The following is an 18,550-nucleotide window of genomic DNA, read 5'->3' on the forward strand; positions in this document are numbered from 1 at the left end:
AAAATAAAAAAAACGGCTGCTTCCAGTGAGTTTATGACCCATATTTTGTTCTTTTATTTTAATGAGTAAACGAAGGAATTAAATTACGTTTTACATAAACTATGTATTTACTTGTTTGAATTGCTTATGCATTAGTGAAAAACACTCATTTTATAAAGTTATTTTCAGTAAATTTTATTTACTTTATTTTTCTTGAGTTAAGTTTTATTCACCAGAATCGAAAAGTTATACCGTCGATTTTGCAGTTTTATTCTTCACCAAACTTTTGTCTCAAACATCACATTCGAAGTGAATGATATAATTCGGATTAATTGTAATTCGGCAATTGCATTTTACCTAAACCAATCCAGATTTGCTATGAAAATCAACATTAACATAAATTGTATTTACGAAACTACGCTGCCAATGTTTTTTGATTACTCGCAATGTATAGAAGAGCTGATCATGCTTCGAATTTATTGAAAAGTCACATAAGAATGGATACGAAGTCATATTCTAAATTTGAAACCATAATAACCAAAACAAATTTAGGATACGAAGTCGTATTCTAAATTTGAAACCATAATAACCAAAACAATTTATCTGGAGAATTTAAAATTTTCTTTTTTTTTTAATGTGAATCCCATTCATGAAAACTTGTAAAACTAGCTTATTAAGTTCTATGGTAGGTCTAGGGTTAGATAATCCGGTTTTCTCTCTCTCTAGTGACTAAAATGACCCTTTTTAAAGTATTTCAGGACAATAAATAAAGCCGCACCGGGTGATGAAAATTATCTAGTTTCTTTTAAAGAAATGAATCGTGTAGCAAAAATATCCCCAAATGCCAAGTTTATGTGACTTCAGTAATACGCCTCTACTCACTATTTTGAGCAAGAGCATAGTTCTTAAAAGTGCTAAATTTCATTTGTATATCTATTTGAAAATATCCTAACGTACTGAACGTTTGAACAGAAATGAAAGAGAACGCTTTTACCAACTTGTAGATTACGAATACCAAAATATCCTTTGAGAGTGCTTATGCCTAGAGTCTACTTAAATGATACTGCATTTTCGATAGTATTTTCTTCTGTAGTGTTTTATTTTTACTTTTATTTTTTATTTATTGAACTCAACTAGCATTATCGTTTGATAAAGGAAGTATAACAAACACTGTTCTATTTTTTAAAAGAATTGTAAAATAAAACTCGATGTAACGTGTGTGTGTGTATACACACACATACGCACAGAGCTGGCCTAATCTTCCTTTGACCTGGGTGCTGGTCGAAGGAAATCGCTTATTAACACACTTCGATTTGTTTTGTTTGTGATACCCAACACAAACACACCCTTCTTTGACCAACTGGTAACTATGACGTGACCCACATTGTTTTACCCAATCTTACATTTCTGGAAATTCAAAGGATTCCCCCCCCCCTTAAATAAGCGTTGACAAGAAAGATAATTTAAGTAATTTTATTACAATTTTACTTATGTCAGCATTATGATTATGATTAATAATATGATTATATGCCTTTGTCTTTCTAAGAAGCATGCTGTTATTCGAAACGGAACGAACACAGGGAAAAAAAAAAAAAAAAAAAAAAAAATTGACCGACACCGTAACGTCCTGAAAAACAAGCGTACACAAAATATTGTGTGGCTTAGTTCAGCCATAAGCTCTGTTGAACATCAACTACTTATTTAGAATTGTCATCAGCCTACACGATATCTCAGATATGATACTGCAAACATTTCGGGGATGAGAGAAGGTATAACCGGTTAAAATATTGCATGCGAATCTCATGTGTTGGGTTAACTGGAGAAATTATCAATAGAATGTTATGAAATTATTAAGAAAAAACATAATTCACTCTAGTCTGTACTACGGGTTTCAAAGTGAATTATCACCACTACTTAATTCAATTCCATATAGAACATATTCAAATGGAAAATGATGTCAGAAAGACTCAAGGACGATTTAGTCATGCATTGCGGCTGTGTATGGTTGTATTAAATTTTACACTACAGTTCCAGTAAAAAAAAATAATAATAATTTTTTTTTTCTTTGCTGAAATGATGATAAAAAAAATAGACCTAAAATGTGAATATATCTCGCAATAACTGTAGTAATTAAAATGCGTCTCTTTCAATACAGTTTTAGATCATACTTCACTTGAACGAGTTTCAAGATGCCTTTTAGTATTTAAAAAAAAAAAATATATATATATATATATATATATATATATATATATATATATATATATATATATATATATATATATATATATATATATATACAGGGTGTTCGGGATAAATTTGACAGTTTCGTAAGGAAAAAGAAAATCTTCTTTGTATCTATTAAATTTAATGAATTGACAAAAAAACATTACAGGCATAGTTAATTACAATACTATCAACAAGATTTACTCAAAATAACCACCAATAGCATCGATCACAGCTTCAATTCTGCTTCGGAACCTCGAACAAGCTGATGCTACAGTCTCCCTGGGAAGGGCCGCAAAAACTGTTTTAATTTTATCCATTAACTGGGCTTTTGTATTACTGGAAGTGCGATTGGTGTCTTTTTCAACTGCGCCCCATACAAAATAATCCATGGGGTTAAGGTCTGGGGAGTTTGGAGGCCAAACATTTGGACTGGTGAAGTCGTAGAAATTTTCAGACAACCATTTTTGACTTTTCCCAGAGGTGTGGCAAGGGGCCGAATCCTGCTGCCATACATACGGCCTACCATTGGCTACCCTTGTTATCCAGGGCTTGACTACAGTTAGCAACTCCACGAACAAAGCCCGAATTCCAATGCCAGGGTTCTTCAACACCTGTTCCTGCAGATTTGCGAGGAATTCTGCTGTACGAACGCAATCAGATCGTCTGCTAGGGATCTTTCTTCTTGCTACATCCTCGTAGTCACCATTGCAAGTCTCTAGTTCATGCCTGATTGTTTTTACTGTATTCAGGGAGCATTGGGCAGCAGTCGTAATATCCTTATTTTGATGGCGGGCACGAATCATCATGATACAAGTTATTCTCTTCCATGATTCAGGTGGGTTCCAGCTATCCATCCTTTCTGACATCTTGTATGTGAATGAAGAAGGGTCCAAACTTTTAAATGAAGAGAAGTGTGTGTTAATACATGTAACTTACGGAAAAATATAATTAATTATAAATATGTCAAATTTATCCCGAACACCCTGTATATATATATATATATATATATATATATATATATATATATATATATATATATATATATATATATATATATATATATATATATATATATATATATATATATATATATAGTTACATTGAATACATGAATACAAAAGTAATCTTCTGAGTCATTTAGTTTTTTCTTATTTCCAAATTTAGTGCATTGTTTTGTTTATTTTGGTATTTCATTACCGGCAATTTAATTTTAAAATTAAATGTCACTGATCGTGTCCTTAGAGAGAAAAACACAGTTTTGAATGTCAGTAGTATTTGTCTGAAGTGACGTGCTTGAAGTTCTTGTCTTTGAGACCCTTCCATATTGTTGACATCGGCCTGTCCATGCTTGAACTGCTTAAACTCACCAATTGAATTAAATTCACAATTAAATACATTCAATTGAATTAAACTCACCTAAACACTCTGTTGTACTTGTAGCGTGGACTCGGACAGGCACGACACCAGATTTGGAATGTACATGCCAGGCAATGCAGTGTCACCTGTCAGGAAACATTAAAAAAAAAAAAATTAAAATAATTATAATAAAATCAGATCCATATTTTGTTTATATATTCCGAAATGGTTATAAACACTAAAGATATGTGAAATAAAAAATTTTGACAAAGACATTTTTTTTTTTTATCCTCATATATTATTATTAACATTATTTCTGCCGATTTTCGTATGTTCCGTTTTCAGTTCTCCTGAAAAAAAAAAAAAAAAAAAAAAGAACTTCTACTCCATCTTAGACTAATTATGTTTCAGGTGAAAGGACCTAGAAAATGTTTCTTGCGTTCTTGTTGACAGATGTTAAAAAAAAATAAAAAAAGTGTATTCCGATAGAAAGTATTTTGAAATAATTCCTAAGTCACGAAAAAATAATATCTGAAATCTTTGACAGATAGGAAGGAAGCTGCATGTGAATTCGCAGCCAAATTGCGAAAGTGTTACACAAGACCGAGACAAGAAACTCTTTGACATTGAATCCTTTCTTTTCTTTATCTTTGTTTTGTTACGTCAACAGCTATATCTTACAGAATAACAAATGCATTCAAGATAGAAGTGCTATTTTCAAGTAAACGCTATCACGCCTCTTCCTCGTTTTTTTGTTCTTTTACAAGAACAGCTACATCTTACAAATACATTCAAGATAGTGAAAACGCTATTTGTGAACTAAATAATATCACGCTTCTTCCTCCTTTATTTTTCTTTTTACAAATATTGCAAATATTACAAATATTGCACCATACAAACAGAGTTTATTTTGTTATCTGCGATTAGAAACACCGATATGTAAAAACGTCATAAATTTCTGCACGTTTTCGTAACGTCTTCAGCATGTAATAGTATGCACTCATGTGTTAAAGAAACAGTCTTCATTTACGCCGCTTGTTTAACAACCTTGTGTGTTTTACATGCCTAAATAAGTAAATTAAAAAAAGAAAAAAAATGAAGAAGAATATTGCGTGTGTCTTTCATTTAGTATTAGTATGGTACTGAATAACTCTTGTACTATATTTGGTATTCTGATAATAAATGAACCATGTAAGTTAGATCGTTTATAGCGACCTCTTCCAGCTCTATTAGCACAAGTGTAAATAAATAAATAAATTATAAATAATATAATTTATTTATTTATTATTATTTTTATTATTTATTTAATAATATAAAAGAAATAAAATAAAAAAAGAATCAACACGACTGAATACAAATCTTAATCAAAATAAGTTATAAGTTAAAGAAATATGGGGATGGGTTTTGAGAAACATTGGGGAAGGAGGAATGTGTGTTTTGAGAAAAAGAAAAAGAAAACAAAAACACAGACGTAACAGGCAATATATTATTACATATAACAAAGGATTAAATAATTGAACGAACAAAATATTATATGATTCTTCAATGATAACGTCACTCATTATAACAGCAATTGCACTTTCGTTTGCAGAATGTTTTAGAGACAATGAAATACTAAAATGTTCTGCTTAAGCGAATTTGTTTGCTCACCGATCAGGTTTGTATGCAAACAAATTCATTAAATTCGGTACACATAGCTCGAAGGAAATGAAGTGAGCTGAACTTAATTCCATCAGTCCCGTTTGCCATTGCTTTATATGCGCATTTCTCACTAGAAGGGATAGCCAGGGAAGGATATCCTCAAGACAATGATGCCACCAACTGAAATGAAATGCTGCTGCTGCCCGAATTTATCTAAAGACTACTAGTGTTCTTACTGACGAGAAGAGGTCGTCAAATTAGTGTAATTAATTGACATCAGCATAAGTCATTTATCATAATTAGAACGATCTCGTTTTACCTCTTCGTTTTAACATTGAGGTCACTGCCGATGCCGATGCTTAGAATTAGAATAAGACAACTGTGTGTGTGTGTGTGTGTGTGTGTGTGTGTGTGTGTGTGTGTGTGTGTGTGTGTGTGTGTGTGTGTGTGTGTGTGTGTGTGTGTGTGTGTGTGTGTGTGTGTGTGTGTGTGTGTGTGTTCCATTTCCATTGAACATTTCTTAAGTCGTTAATAAGCACTTCCATGAATAGTTCTTTCGATTATTCTATGCTGTTAAAATGCAAAGTCTATCTGTTTGTTAAATCTACTAAATATGCAAGCAAATTACAGATTCTCCTGATAACAGCTATACTCCTATACTCTTCGCCCGTGATAATGTCTGTACTGGTAGTTTCTGTTATAATGTACATGTAATATGATGTTTTTTATGTTAATCCATCCACGAAGGTTGTAAACCTATAGTATATTTGTATCGTGGGTTAATTAAGAATTAGATCATTGAAAAAGTCTATACTAAATATTCTACTATTACAAGCCAATTGCTTTCTGTTTTCCTGTGACGATTTCGACCTAGGTGATTTCCCTCCGTAGCTTTGTCAGTTTGACGATGCCTTTAGTTAGAAAGACCAGGGTCCGAACTAGGACGAGAAGAGCCTTTGTCATGGATTTTCAAATGGAGGTGAGTTAGCTGGTTTGATATACAGGTAGATGGATTTTTATGGTTTCAAAAGTCAACATGGTATGACATGATCTGCGCGAAAATGAAAAGATAATTTCAGCGAGAATTAAACTAGCTTAATTGGTAAATTGCCAATTATATTATTATTATTATTATTATATGGGTATCTCCATGGTGTCAGAAGACTCATCGCGGGAGACCCAAACTATCAAAACAATATCTATCATACCTTTTCTTGAACTCATTTACATACGAAACACTCACAACTGAGACAGGCAATGCATTCCATTCATTCACCACTCTTCAAGCACCTAATTCTCACACCCTTGTTAACCACACGTTTCCTTAATTTCCAGGGATGACCTCTTGTTCCTCCATCACTATTACACAGCTGAAACATTTCCCCTGCATCAATCTTATAAAAACCTTTAAGTAATTTAAATGTTTCTATCATATCTCCCGTTTTCCGCCTATCAACCAATCTCTGTAATTCACAAGCTCTCAATCTATCAATGTAGGGAGCATGTTTTACACCACTCACCAACTTAGTCACTCTCCTCTGAGCCCTCTCCATCATTCCTCATCTCCAAGAAATCCAGGTGACCAGACTTGAGCACAGTAATCCAAATGTGGAAGTATCAACGTCTTATAAAGAGGAATTATATGCCAACAGGTCTAATGACAAGCCAACTATCAAAGAAATGGTTTAACAGATGTTGAGAAACATTGAGAGATAAAAGGTGGCGCTACTGTAGAGGGTTTATAAATTAAGAAATGTCTACTATTTCTTTACATACACCGAGATTAATCTACGGTAATATTCAACTGATGGCATGCCACTCCTACCGCACATAAGGTGTACGGTAGGAGTGGGTGTATTTAAAATTATATTTAAAAATATTTAAATACAATTTAAACAAACTTAATTTTTTTTATGTTGCGCAAAATCATGCTTTTTTTTTTGTTTCAGTCACGCTCTCCAAATAATAAAGTTTAATACTGAATTTCGAAATCGAAATAATAAATTTAAAATTTATTTCTAAATTTTGAAAGTAATTATACGGATGCTCGTGCATAAATTACTTTCGAGGCAGAAGCGTGAGCAGATAGAGAAGCACAGAACATCTCGAAAACAATTCAATTATATCTATGAAACTATATAATATATAGTTTGTAGAGAGAGAGAGAAAGAGAAAATAAAATATTCATCAAATTTTAAGGGAGTGAGTTAATAAAAAAAGGTTGGATAAACTGAATTCAAAAGTGAGTGAGATAAATTTTGAAAAAAAAAAAAAACATATTACTCAAAAGCAAAAACACCGTCAATTAATGTTAATAAAATTAACCTCAACAGTTTGTAAAATCTTTGTTCCTGGTAATGTTAAACTTTGTCTTCACACAACGACATTTTAGGGATTATATAGAGATTCATCAGAATTTTAGGCGTCTCAAACGGGAAATTAATATATATTGTGACTTATCATGTACTTAGGATGATTTTTATTTAAGATATTTATCATATTTTCATATCCTTTTTTTTTTTTCAATATTATAATTTCCTTGACCCTTACTTCTTATCATGTTCAAAGATAATATGGATACGAAAACGTTAGTTGCTGGAATAAATGTATAGGCAGGTAAAAAAAAAAGTAATTTTTAAGAACATGATCACTAAATAAAAACGGATAAGTACACCCGTTTTTATTTAAAAAAAAATATTTTAGTACGTATGCTGTGGAGACAACTGATTTCATTGACATAAAGACATCGTTGTGTATTTGGAAATGAAACGAGACAGTGCTTGTTGCTGGTAATACATTTCGACAGATTAAGTTAGCATTACGCAACAGAAATAAAAACAGACTTCCAATTTGAATGGTAATAGCTTTTACGTGTATGTTTTGAAACAATTTTACCTAGTAGTGTGACCAGTTTGAGCAAACTAGATATGTAGATGTGTGAGTAGGAATTAATGCACGTGGCACGATAAAGAAACCTTGCATGGGCCGTGAGAAACTGGTAGCACTTTTTCTTTTTTCTTTTCTTTTTTTTTATTACTTCTGATTAATTTGATGTCACCGGGATTTCGATATTCTCATCCATCGATCATAGCCAATAATCAGCTGTCCTTAATTATATGTATTCATTGCATAAAACACAAATGGTAACACATCGTTAAGCAATTATTACTCGATTGCATAACTTGTTCCAGGAACTATCGGTATGTTGTTATTTATGATGCACGAGAATTAGTACCCAGTTATGGTGTTGATCCTCTTAGCCAAAGGTGAATGTACCATTGCTAAATTGGATATTAATTCTTGCACAAACTGTCCCGTTAATTTAATTGTTTTTCGCCATCTGAATTTTGTTAATATTCTAGACGACAAGGAATAGGATATATTTTCAATAAATCAATAAAACGGATTTAAATTCATTTTATATAAGAATATATATTTCTCCAGCCAATACTGAACATCAACAAGAAATAGCCTAATTTAACACATAGAAAATATACAAGTAATAGTTATTCGAAATCTAACGATAAGGATAGCCTTTAATGAGTTCCGTATTTAGTGATTGGAATCTTTTTTTTTTTCGATTCTAGGCATTCTCGATTAGTATTAGGATATGTTAGCTGTTCACAAAAAATCAAACCTCACAAAATAATCAGATAACTACCTTTATTGAACAGTAAACTATTATGCTTAAGCTAAATATATATATACAGGGTGTTCGGGATAAATTTGACATATTTATAATTAATTATATTTTTCCGTAAGTTACATGTATTAACACACACTTCTCTTCATTTAAAAGTTTGGACCCTTCTTCATTCATATACAAGATGTCAGAAAGGATGGATAGCTGGAACCCACCTGAATCATGGAAGAGAATAACTTGTATCATGATGATTCGTGCCCGCCATCAAAATAAGGATATTACGACTGCTGCCCAATGCTCCCTGAATACAGTAAAAATAATCAGGCATGAACTAGAGACTTGCAATGGTGACTACGAGGATGTAGCAAGAAGAAAGATCCCTAGCAGACGATCTGATTGCGTTCGTACAGCAGAATTCCTCGCAAATCTGCAGGAACAGGTGTTGAAGAACCCTGGCATTGGAATTCGGGCTTTGTTCGTGGAGTTGCTAACTGTAGTCAAGCCCTGGATAACAAGGGTAGCCAATGGTAGGCCGTATGTATGGCAGCAGGATTCGGCCCCTTGCCACACCTCTGGGAAAAGTCAAAAATGGTTGTCTGAAAATTTCTACGACTTCACCAGTCCAAATGTTTGGCCTCCAAACTCCCCAGACCTTAACCCCATGGATTATTTTGTATGGGGCGCAGTTGAAAAAGACACCAATCGCACTTCCAGTAATACAAAAGCCCAGTTAATGGATAAAATTAAAACAGTTTTTGCGGCCCTTCCCAGGGAGACTGTAGCATCAGCTTGTTCGAGGTTCCGAAGCAGAATTGAAGCTGTGATCGATGCTAATGGTGGTTATTTTGAGTAAATCTTGTTGATAGTATTGTAATTAACTCTGCCTGTAATGTTTTTTTGTCAATTCATTAAATTTAATAGATACAAAGAAGATTTTCTTTTTCCTTACGAAACTGTCAAATTTATCCCGAACACCCTGTATATAAATTAGTTCCCATATTGAAAAACAAGGGGAATTTAAATGAAGCAGCGGTTAATGAAATGCCCATTAAATGAAAAAATTACTCTTTTCTTCTAGAATTTTTCATCATCATCATGCTTGTCAAGGATTTAGGCCTAGAGTGGCCTGTTCCAGCCTTTAAAGTCTTCGTTGAATCTCAAGAGGAACGTCCTGGTTTTCTTTTTCCTAATGGTTTGTAATTTAAAGCTTGTTTCGGTAATCTTTCTGTTTTCATTCTTTCAACGTATTCCATCCAATTTTTGACTTTAAATTAGCATAAATACTTGTGCTATGCATAATTTTCAGTCTCCTTACTTTTTTTTTTTTTCAATAGCATTTCTCTAGTGCTGCTATGAAGTTAAGCTAGGATTGGTGATTGCTAGGCATGCCTAACAAAATGATTCCAAACGTAAAACATTTGCAACTCCTACTGGTTTAGAAGGAAAAAATCTAAAAAAAAAAAAGCATCACAAAATCAGTCGAACTAACAAACATTTTACTGTTTCGTCTCGCGGAGAAGAGAAAGAGAAAAAAAGCTTTCCACTTCAATAAATATCTTTGCTTGGGATTCTAGTGGGGATATGCACATAAGCAATATCAAGTTGTCTGATCAGTCGTTCTTCCTTAGGTTAATGGAAGAACGGAAGTAAAAGATCAGCTGATGAGTCAAGTTACTCAAAATCATAGCATTCTGTTTTGCTTTAAACAATAATTTTCTTCTACTCAACTTCCAACACTTTATAAATCCCGAGTTTCCATAAACTTAGAATATTTTTCTCACATATTGGGTGGTGCACCAAAATCTCCTTCAGAATGCTTGATTATATTCAGAAAAGAGCTATTTGCTTATTTGTTTAATCAAATAAGCAAATAAGCTATTCGCTTATTTGATTCCCCCCCCCCATCTTACTGAATTCCAATTGCCTTTCCATAAGTGATCTGTTTCTGCATTATGTCTTTCCTTTGGATGGTGCTCCACTGTAATGGTCACCACCATTCCTTCACTTTCCTCCAACCACGCAGGAGCTTGAAAATCTGCTAATGAATATCTACATACGGTTCACCTCCAAACTGAACGAATCAACTTTTCATCCCCTTCTTTCATTCCATATACTTCTGTCCTCATACCGTTTTTATCAATGAATATACTATTCCTAAAATTTCATATACGAGGTAATCAAAAATTGAAGTATCCCAGCGCTATCCAGTAATCCAAATGCTGTGAAACTTTGTAGGAATACATTGTGCGTGATCTGAGAAAAAAGTAAAAAATAAAAAATAGTTCAAAAATTCACCACCAGGGGTGTTCTAAACAGCAAATGCACTAATTGTATATATCATGCAACTCGGCAGGTGCTAGGAGGATTTAAAAAGATGGACGGAATTTTTCCCCTTCATTCAAGTTGTTAATACCGTCCACAGTGATGGCTCTAACCTTTCTCCAACATCCTTTGCTCGTGAAGCTGTACTGGCTAAACAACTTCAGTGCTCTTGCTGCATTCCGCAAGTTCGTCTGAACAAATGTCGACGAGGTCAACTATCCTCCATGTGCTCTGCGAGGAACGATTAGACACTTTGAAGAAATGAGATCGTTGGGAGTTCGACCTGGCAGAGGTGGCAAATCATTCTGTTCACATCAAGTGAATGAAGTTGCTACTGCCGTTGTGGAGCAGGACATGAATAACAGCGTTGGCCCATGCAGTTCATGTGCTATATCAATGCACATGTATGTGCAGTACACAACTGTCTGGAAAATTCTACAGAAGATTCTGCATTTCTACCTGTTCAAGATAACATCCTGACACAGGAGTTGCATCCGCAGGACTTTAAAAGTCGAGTGCCATTTGCTTTAACATTCGTTGCTGGAGAGGAGTTGGACGCTCCGTGGTTGTGGATGATATTGCGGGGAGATGATGCTCACGTTCACCTGAACAAAGCTGAATGCCCACAGTTGCCGGGTATGGGCAACGCAAAATCCTCATCCAACAAATTCCTTTGGGTTCACTCAAAATTACTGTCTTCTATTATTTTGTTATTTATATTTTTATATATAATATTTTTTGACTGCAGATTTTAAGATATGTCACTTTGTCGAAGTGATATCTTAGACAAAATATGTTAAAATGTGTCATCATGCAGTCATTATGTTAAAAAAAAAAGAAAATGAAATTGCACAAATATATATGATGAAAGAATAATGCGAGGTTATAGGTACATACATTATTTTCTGTTATTTCATTGCACCTATACAATAATGCTATAATACCTTTTTGTACTTCTATACGTGTACATTTGTTATTTATTCAGATATTGGCATATACTGTACAGCAATTTACTCGTGTCTTTCATGACCGCCGTCTTCAAGCTTTTGTTGTTGTTGCTTTTTTTTTTAGAAATACGTTAATATACCTTTCTGGTTTGAGATTTTAAAAATGAAGAAATTAAAAGAAGATTTTAATATATTAGCGAATGTTAAAATACAGTATCACCTAAAATTAATACACATGCCATGTTGGAGTATGTCTTATCATTAGTGACCAACATTATTTCATCAAAAATAAACCATAGAAAATAGTAATTAAATATAATAGCAGAACTTTTGGAACGAAGCCTTAAATTCTAAAATAAAAAAATAATAAAAAAAAAGCAGTAACTCTTTATCTGTTATCAGAAGTTTAGATGGGAATATATAAGAGCAAATATGTATTTTTTTTTTTTATTTGAAAGCTAGGATGACACGCACAACAGTGTCTCGTGTATAGTAAGGTGCAAAAAAATAGGAATCATCAAGTAAACTGCTGGTATGTGTGTCGGAAACAGCTAACTGATGAGCGAGGTAGACGAGAGACAGATAGAACAATAAAGTCTAATAGACTTGCTACCCCTGGTTAGATGATTATGTGATATATGAATGAGTGAGTGTATCTGAAATCACCATGCACAGAACACTTTCACGAGGCCGGCCTGGTTGGCCAAGTGGTTAGCGTATGCGCTCTCTAGCCAAGAGGCTGTGGGTTCGAATCCCGCCAAGGGAATGGATGTTTGTAATTGTCCTACTAACTTGTGACCTGTGTCCTGGTGCAGTATGATGTCTTTGATGTCTTTGCACCGTAAAAAATCAAATAAAAATACTCTCACGAATGGTGTATAACAGCAGAGGCCTTGGATGATGCTATATCTGTCCAACAAAAACAAACAGTTAAAGTTGAGGAACATCAGCATTGGACCGCAGAGGACTGCAGGAAGGTTGCATAGAATATTGAATCCAATTTCCAATTCAAGGAGAATATTCAGAGCAGAAATAGGCATGGAGACAACATCACAGACACATGCTTGATGAAAACAACAGAGGGCAGTAGAGTATGGCGCTCCTTAGGCACCAGAATGGACTCACTTATTTGGCAATGATATTCATGTATCTCATACCAATCAGTCTTTGCTCTACTTATCAGGTATATTCATTCATGCTGAATTTACCCTGAATATGATAGCCACTTTCAACAGTAACACATCTTGTCTAGGAATGATTAGAGGAAGGAACAGGATAAAGGTGTTAGCTTCAAAGATTGGCTCCTTTCCCTTACTAGACTCAATCCCATTTGAGCATCTTTGTTATGTGGTGGAAGAAGATCCGGAATAATGTTCCGAACAGGGAATAACTTCCAACAAATCTGATGGAATTACAAGAATTCATGATGTATTCCTGTGGTACAATATCTGTGGAATGTTTTCAGAATCTTATGAAGTCTATCGATACCGAACTGATCATTTGAGGTAAAAAAATTAAAGTATCCATTGTAAAAAATAAAAAATAAAATAAAATAAAAAAACCTGTAGTACTACTAAATTATTATTAATAATACATTATCTAAATTATATTTACTTAATTAAAAATAACTATAAAAGATAATAAATAATGGTATAAAATATTAGGAAATAAAAATATCTTTTTTTCCTAATCATAATAAGTAAACTAAATAAGAAATTAATAAACTCTACAAATATATAACGCTCTGATAGAAATTATTTGACTAATTCCTTTTGCTCTATATTTTGAAATATTTGTTTTTAAATTTATTTTTAATGTCATTAACATCTAAGTCACACAACGTTCAGTATTGTAGTGCGAAGTACACTTATTATGAAATGGAGACTAACTTATCGCGATATATTATCAGAAAAGTTTTTCCTTATTGTTTCGAGGTCCTTTCAGTGTTTATTATGTTTTCGACCTATTACTGGTCACTATACCGAATGTATTCCGTCGTCACAATCTTCTTGACAGTAATTACCACAAGAATGGCACCGTTAGAGAGCAATGACAACCGCGAGCAACATTACCGATATTGCAGACATTTGCTTACCGCAAGATGGCAGGCTTGGCGACTGTATAAAGCACGGTAGCCCGGTAACAAAACTAGGTTGTTTTGCTACTAGGAGTAAACGATTGGGTTCTTTATCAGGTAGTGGCCGTAGTTAGTGAAGTAATAAAGAAAAGAAAAAGGATGGGTTCTGATTCAAATTTTTGGAATTTTATGAAGTTACAAAATCAGCTGTTACGGGAATTAATAGCTGAATTTATCGGCACATTCTTTCTCGTGGTAAGTCAAAACTTTATTTAAAATGCCGCTTTCGATCAGACGCCGCGATTGTATTTTTCTTGTTTTTGTCATGCTCTATTCAAATCGTTTGGATTATATGTTAGCAAAGAAAATATTTGTATTCTTATAAAAGCTTGTTTTCATTTACAAAAAATATTTTTTGAACTTTATAATCACTACCGTTTTAAATATGGCAACATTTGATATGAATTGTATATGGTTACTTGTTATTTAGTAGAAATTCAAATCGCGACTTATAGTACATGATATTTTTAGTAGTATTTATGTACATAGTACATAGTATTTTTAAATGTACAATTTTTTTTCTCGTATAAACACTTTTCGAAAGTGACTATAGTGGATATGCTGGTTTACACTGATGAAAAAATTATAAATTTCCATATTCATGCATTCTTATTTTTTCTTTCGATTATTTTCTTGTCTTTAAATGAAAATTCCCACTTAGATATTAATACTTTACGACTGTCATTACTATCAGTAATGAAAGATTCGAGAAAAAAAATTAATCTATCTGATCGAATACTAAATGAATGGGTAAGCCTGTTAGCATTGTGTCCCCCTTTCTATATTGTCGGTCTGTTTATACGTACAACATGATTTGTTATATATTATATGTATTTGTTATATGTTATATTATATTATATGTGCATGAATGTTTTCAAAATCTTCTCTGCCTTAGAGCGGATTTCAAATCTAATTATGAAAATGTTTAATTTAAAATATCACGAATTTAAATTTGGAATTTAATATTTTTATAGTTAGGTTGTTTATTTACATAGATATATACTGGGGATAGAGTAGAGGAAAATTTCCAGTTGATTATCCCAAAAGAGTAAAGCAATTGATTTTTTCAGCACATGACTTGACCAAGCAAATCGAAATGTGCTCTTATCCTATCCTATCTTCTATACTTAACCTTCTAACATGATCATACTTTTGGCCAAGAGAACCATTTTTTATATATATGTATGTGCATTTTTATTATCCACTAAGTGATCCTCTGTGGCTCAGTGGTATAGCGAAACCTTTGATAGAAAAGATCCTGGTTCGATTCCCGTCAGTGATGTGATGGTCACTGACAGGAATCGAACCGGGGGGGGGAGGGGTTTCCCATTCCAAACTCGGTGTTTTCTTCCCTCAAAACAAGCAAACCAGCCCAGTAAATACACCGATCTACAGGCATTATACTTTAGGAGATGTAGCAGATGAATGGCATGCCGGCTGCATTACTTCGCTGTAACCTCTAATCAGGGAACTTTACATTTATCTAAGACACGGATGGGTTGAAGAAGATTAACCGTTAAAGTAACGAAATTACCAACATGTTCGCAAATCATAACTGAATGTTTTATTTATAAGCATTACAATGAAACAGATTTTACATGAGATTAATGACTATCAACGATACAAAATCACTAGGTTAACGAACCTTACGGTTGTTACTTGCGGGACAGGCAACAATCTGGCTGAAAAAAAAAAATTTTTTTTTGAATAAACGCCCTTCAGTATAAAACTTTATTTAAAACCATATTTTTTATTTTTTTATTTTGAAAAATATTTTGATTCTGATTTTTTGTGTCTTGTACAATCTTTCCATAAAATACTCGCGACGCCATCTTTCTTCAGGTTGCCAGGTCGACCCTTGAAACCGGGACACAGATTAATGACCCGATTTTGGTTCGAAAAATATGGTTACCGTGATCATAGGATCTCATGAAATGACAAGCAAGGTTAACGATCGAAACATGCAACCAGTATTAAGTTTTCTTACTTAATTAATAAGCGACTTCCTCCACTATGGATTTAATTATAGTGCTACCAATCAGAATGAGCTGCTGTAGCCATATTTAATGGGTCTTTCTCTGAAGACACATCAAACACCTCGTTATTTTACGTGTTTGTGTCTTTCTCAAAAATGGCTTTCTCATCAGTATTTAGGGAATGTGATTAACGGTTTTAATTTTCCGCCTTCTAAAACTCGAGAGCTATGTAAACTATAGAATTAATTGACTTTTTTGATTTTTTATCGAAGTCTGATTATCACGAACTCTGTCTTCTTTTCGCTCAGAACTCCCGCAAAATTTCGGCTGCTGTGCCTATGAGATAAATCGTTCGACTTCACTTTTACAGCATTCCAATATTGTTCAAGATCTCTCTCTCTCTTTCTCTCTCTCTCTCTCTCTCGCGCGCGCGTGCGTGCGCGTGTGTGTGTGTGTGTGCGTGCGTGCGTTCGTGCGTGCGCGCGCGCGCGTGTGTGTGTGTGTGTGTGCGCATTTTAAAATATTTTAAGTTGAAGAAACTGACACGCGTTAGAATCATGCCTTCTGAATACCAGATCGGGGAAAGGGAGCATGATAATATGTTTGTTTATTTCTCTATGTGATGTTTCTCTATTTGTATTTTTTGTAATCTCTGTTCGATTCGATTATTTCGATATTCGTGTTTGTTTATTTGTCAGATACGATGCTCAGAATTAAATCGGACTATCAGAGAATCTGGGAAAGGACTTATAAATTCCTTTTTCTTTTCTTTTTTGTTTTCGATTATTCATTCATATCAAAAGATTATTGAGGACGGTTTCTCCTTTATCCAGCGGGAGACAAAACCTTTTCACGTGGAAAAAGCTGGATTCAATCTTTGTCATGTCTTTGCTTGCGAACACCAGATTTGTTGCCTGCAAGACAAAGATTACATTGACTAACTGCATTGCAGGGCTTATTGTTGGGAACAGTCTTCATTAAATACTTCGGTCAATTGCTATGTTCAGCAATTGACCGAATCCGGCATCAGACGGGCACCTACAATAAGCCCTTTATCGAACTCTGGACGATCCTTTGTTTTTCCCATTCTGATCAACACTATTAATGATTACTGGGTCTGCCAAGGTTTCCCCAACCCCGGCAGCATTCCATTCTTAAATAGTTCCTAGAACATGCAATAACCCACGTGACCAAGTATTTTGCATATACGCTGCGTAAGTGACGTTTACGTACATCTGCATAAAGTTTCTAATTCAGTGGCTATATTTAGGAACAGAATCAATCAAAAGAGGTTGCATTATCTGAGTTGTTCCAACGCTAGGTTTACTAACTCCATCTTCGCATAGCCGGTAGCTGCAGTTTTTTTTTTTTGAAGAGTGTTGCCACTAATGACTATGCGACTATGGTGGGAAACTGGGCCTACTCGTAGTTCCACAAGTTGGGATTTGGATTAGCTACTGCTCGTGTTCACTTCCTATCCTATCAATTCCTGATTTACGCTCACGTGTAGCCCCACACTTCATCATACAGGCGTTCGAAACCGAAATCCTATGGAATAGGTTGGCTAATACTCGTTCATGGAGTGTTTTTTATGTCTGTGGTTGTGTGTGTGTTCAACGGGGCTATTTTGCCTGTTTTTAGGAACGAAAAACCCGAGTTTCCAAGAGAAAAACTCTCTACTTACGGATGGGAGCGACTAACTCACCGTTTGATCGAAAACATTTGATTTGATATCTAAACCAACTAAGCTACGGTGGTTCTCGTGTTCACTTACTACTACTCGTTTTTCCTTTTAGTCGTTTCCGACCGTAGGTGACTTTGTAGGCATTGTTCGCAAAGTATTCCTGGTGAGATTTTTACAGGGTAATTCACCATGGCTTTACCCCCCCCCCCCAATTTTATCCCGGCTCGGGAACCGGCATATATCTGAGACGTATTCATAACTGTAATCTATGTGTGTTTACGGGGCCGGTTTGTTTGTTCTGGGGGACGAAAAACCCGAGTTTCCGGGTGGGAAAAAAACCCTACCTCCGTATGAAACCAGATAAAGGTTCCTCACGTCACTGACGGGAATCGAACCCAGGTCTTTCCGACCAAAAGGCTTCGTCTATACTGACTGAGCTATGGAGGCTCTCGTGTTCACTCAACAATCGAAAATCATTTTCATTCTTTTACAATTGTATTTTTATTTCTTTATTTTATTTCATTTTTTATGTCACTTCCCATATTCGAAAGGTTGTAAGCACACAGTATATTTATTAGTACCGTGGGTAGGCAAGATACTTTTTACACACGCACACGCACACACACACACATTTGGACA

The 18,550-nt window shown here is 34.3% G+C and overlaps 1 protein-coding gene across 1 annotated transcript in view; it reads left to right on the top strand.

Annotated features, from left to right (window-relative positions):
• Nucleotides 1-14,300: 14,300 nt before the first annotated feature.
• The window catches only part of LOC150107748 (aquaporin-7-like), a 110,556-nt gene continuing 106,306 nt past the window's right edge, over nucleotides 14,301-18,550 (top strand). The window contains exon 1 of the mRNA XM_090391510.1: nucleotides 14,301-14,446. Within this exon, the coding sequence (XP_090247636.1) occupies nucleotides 14,351-14,446 (96 nt within the window). The 5' untranslated portion in view covers nucleotides 14,301-14,350. The remainder of the gene's footprint in view (nucleotides 14,447-18,550) is intronic.

The sequence above is a fragment of the Typopeltis vanoorti genome, chromosome 4 (genome assembly GCF_054136105.1).
Source record: "Typopeltis vanoorti isolate ZY-2024b chromosome 4, IOZ_Tvanoo_1.0, whole genome shotgun sequence".
NCBI classification, from domain to species: Eukaryota; Metazoa; Arthropoda; class Arachnida; order Uropygi; family Thelyphonidae; genus Typopeltis; species Typopeltis vanoorti.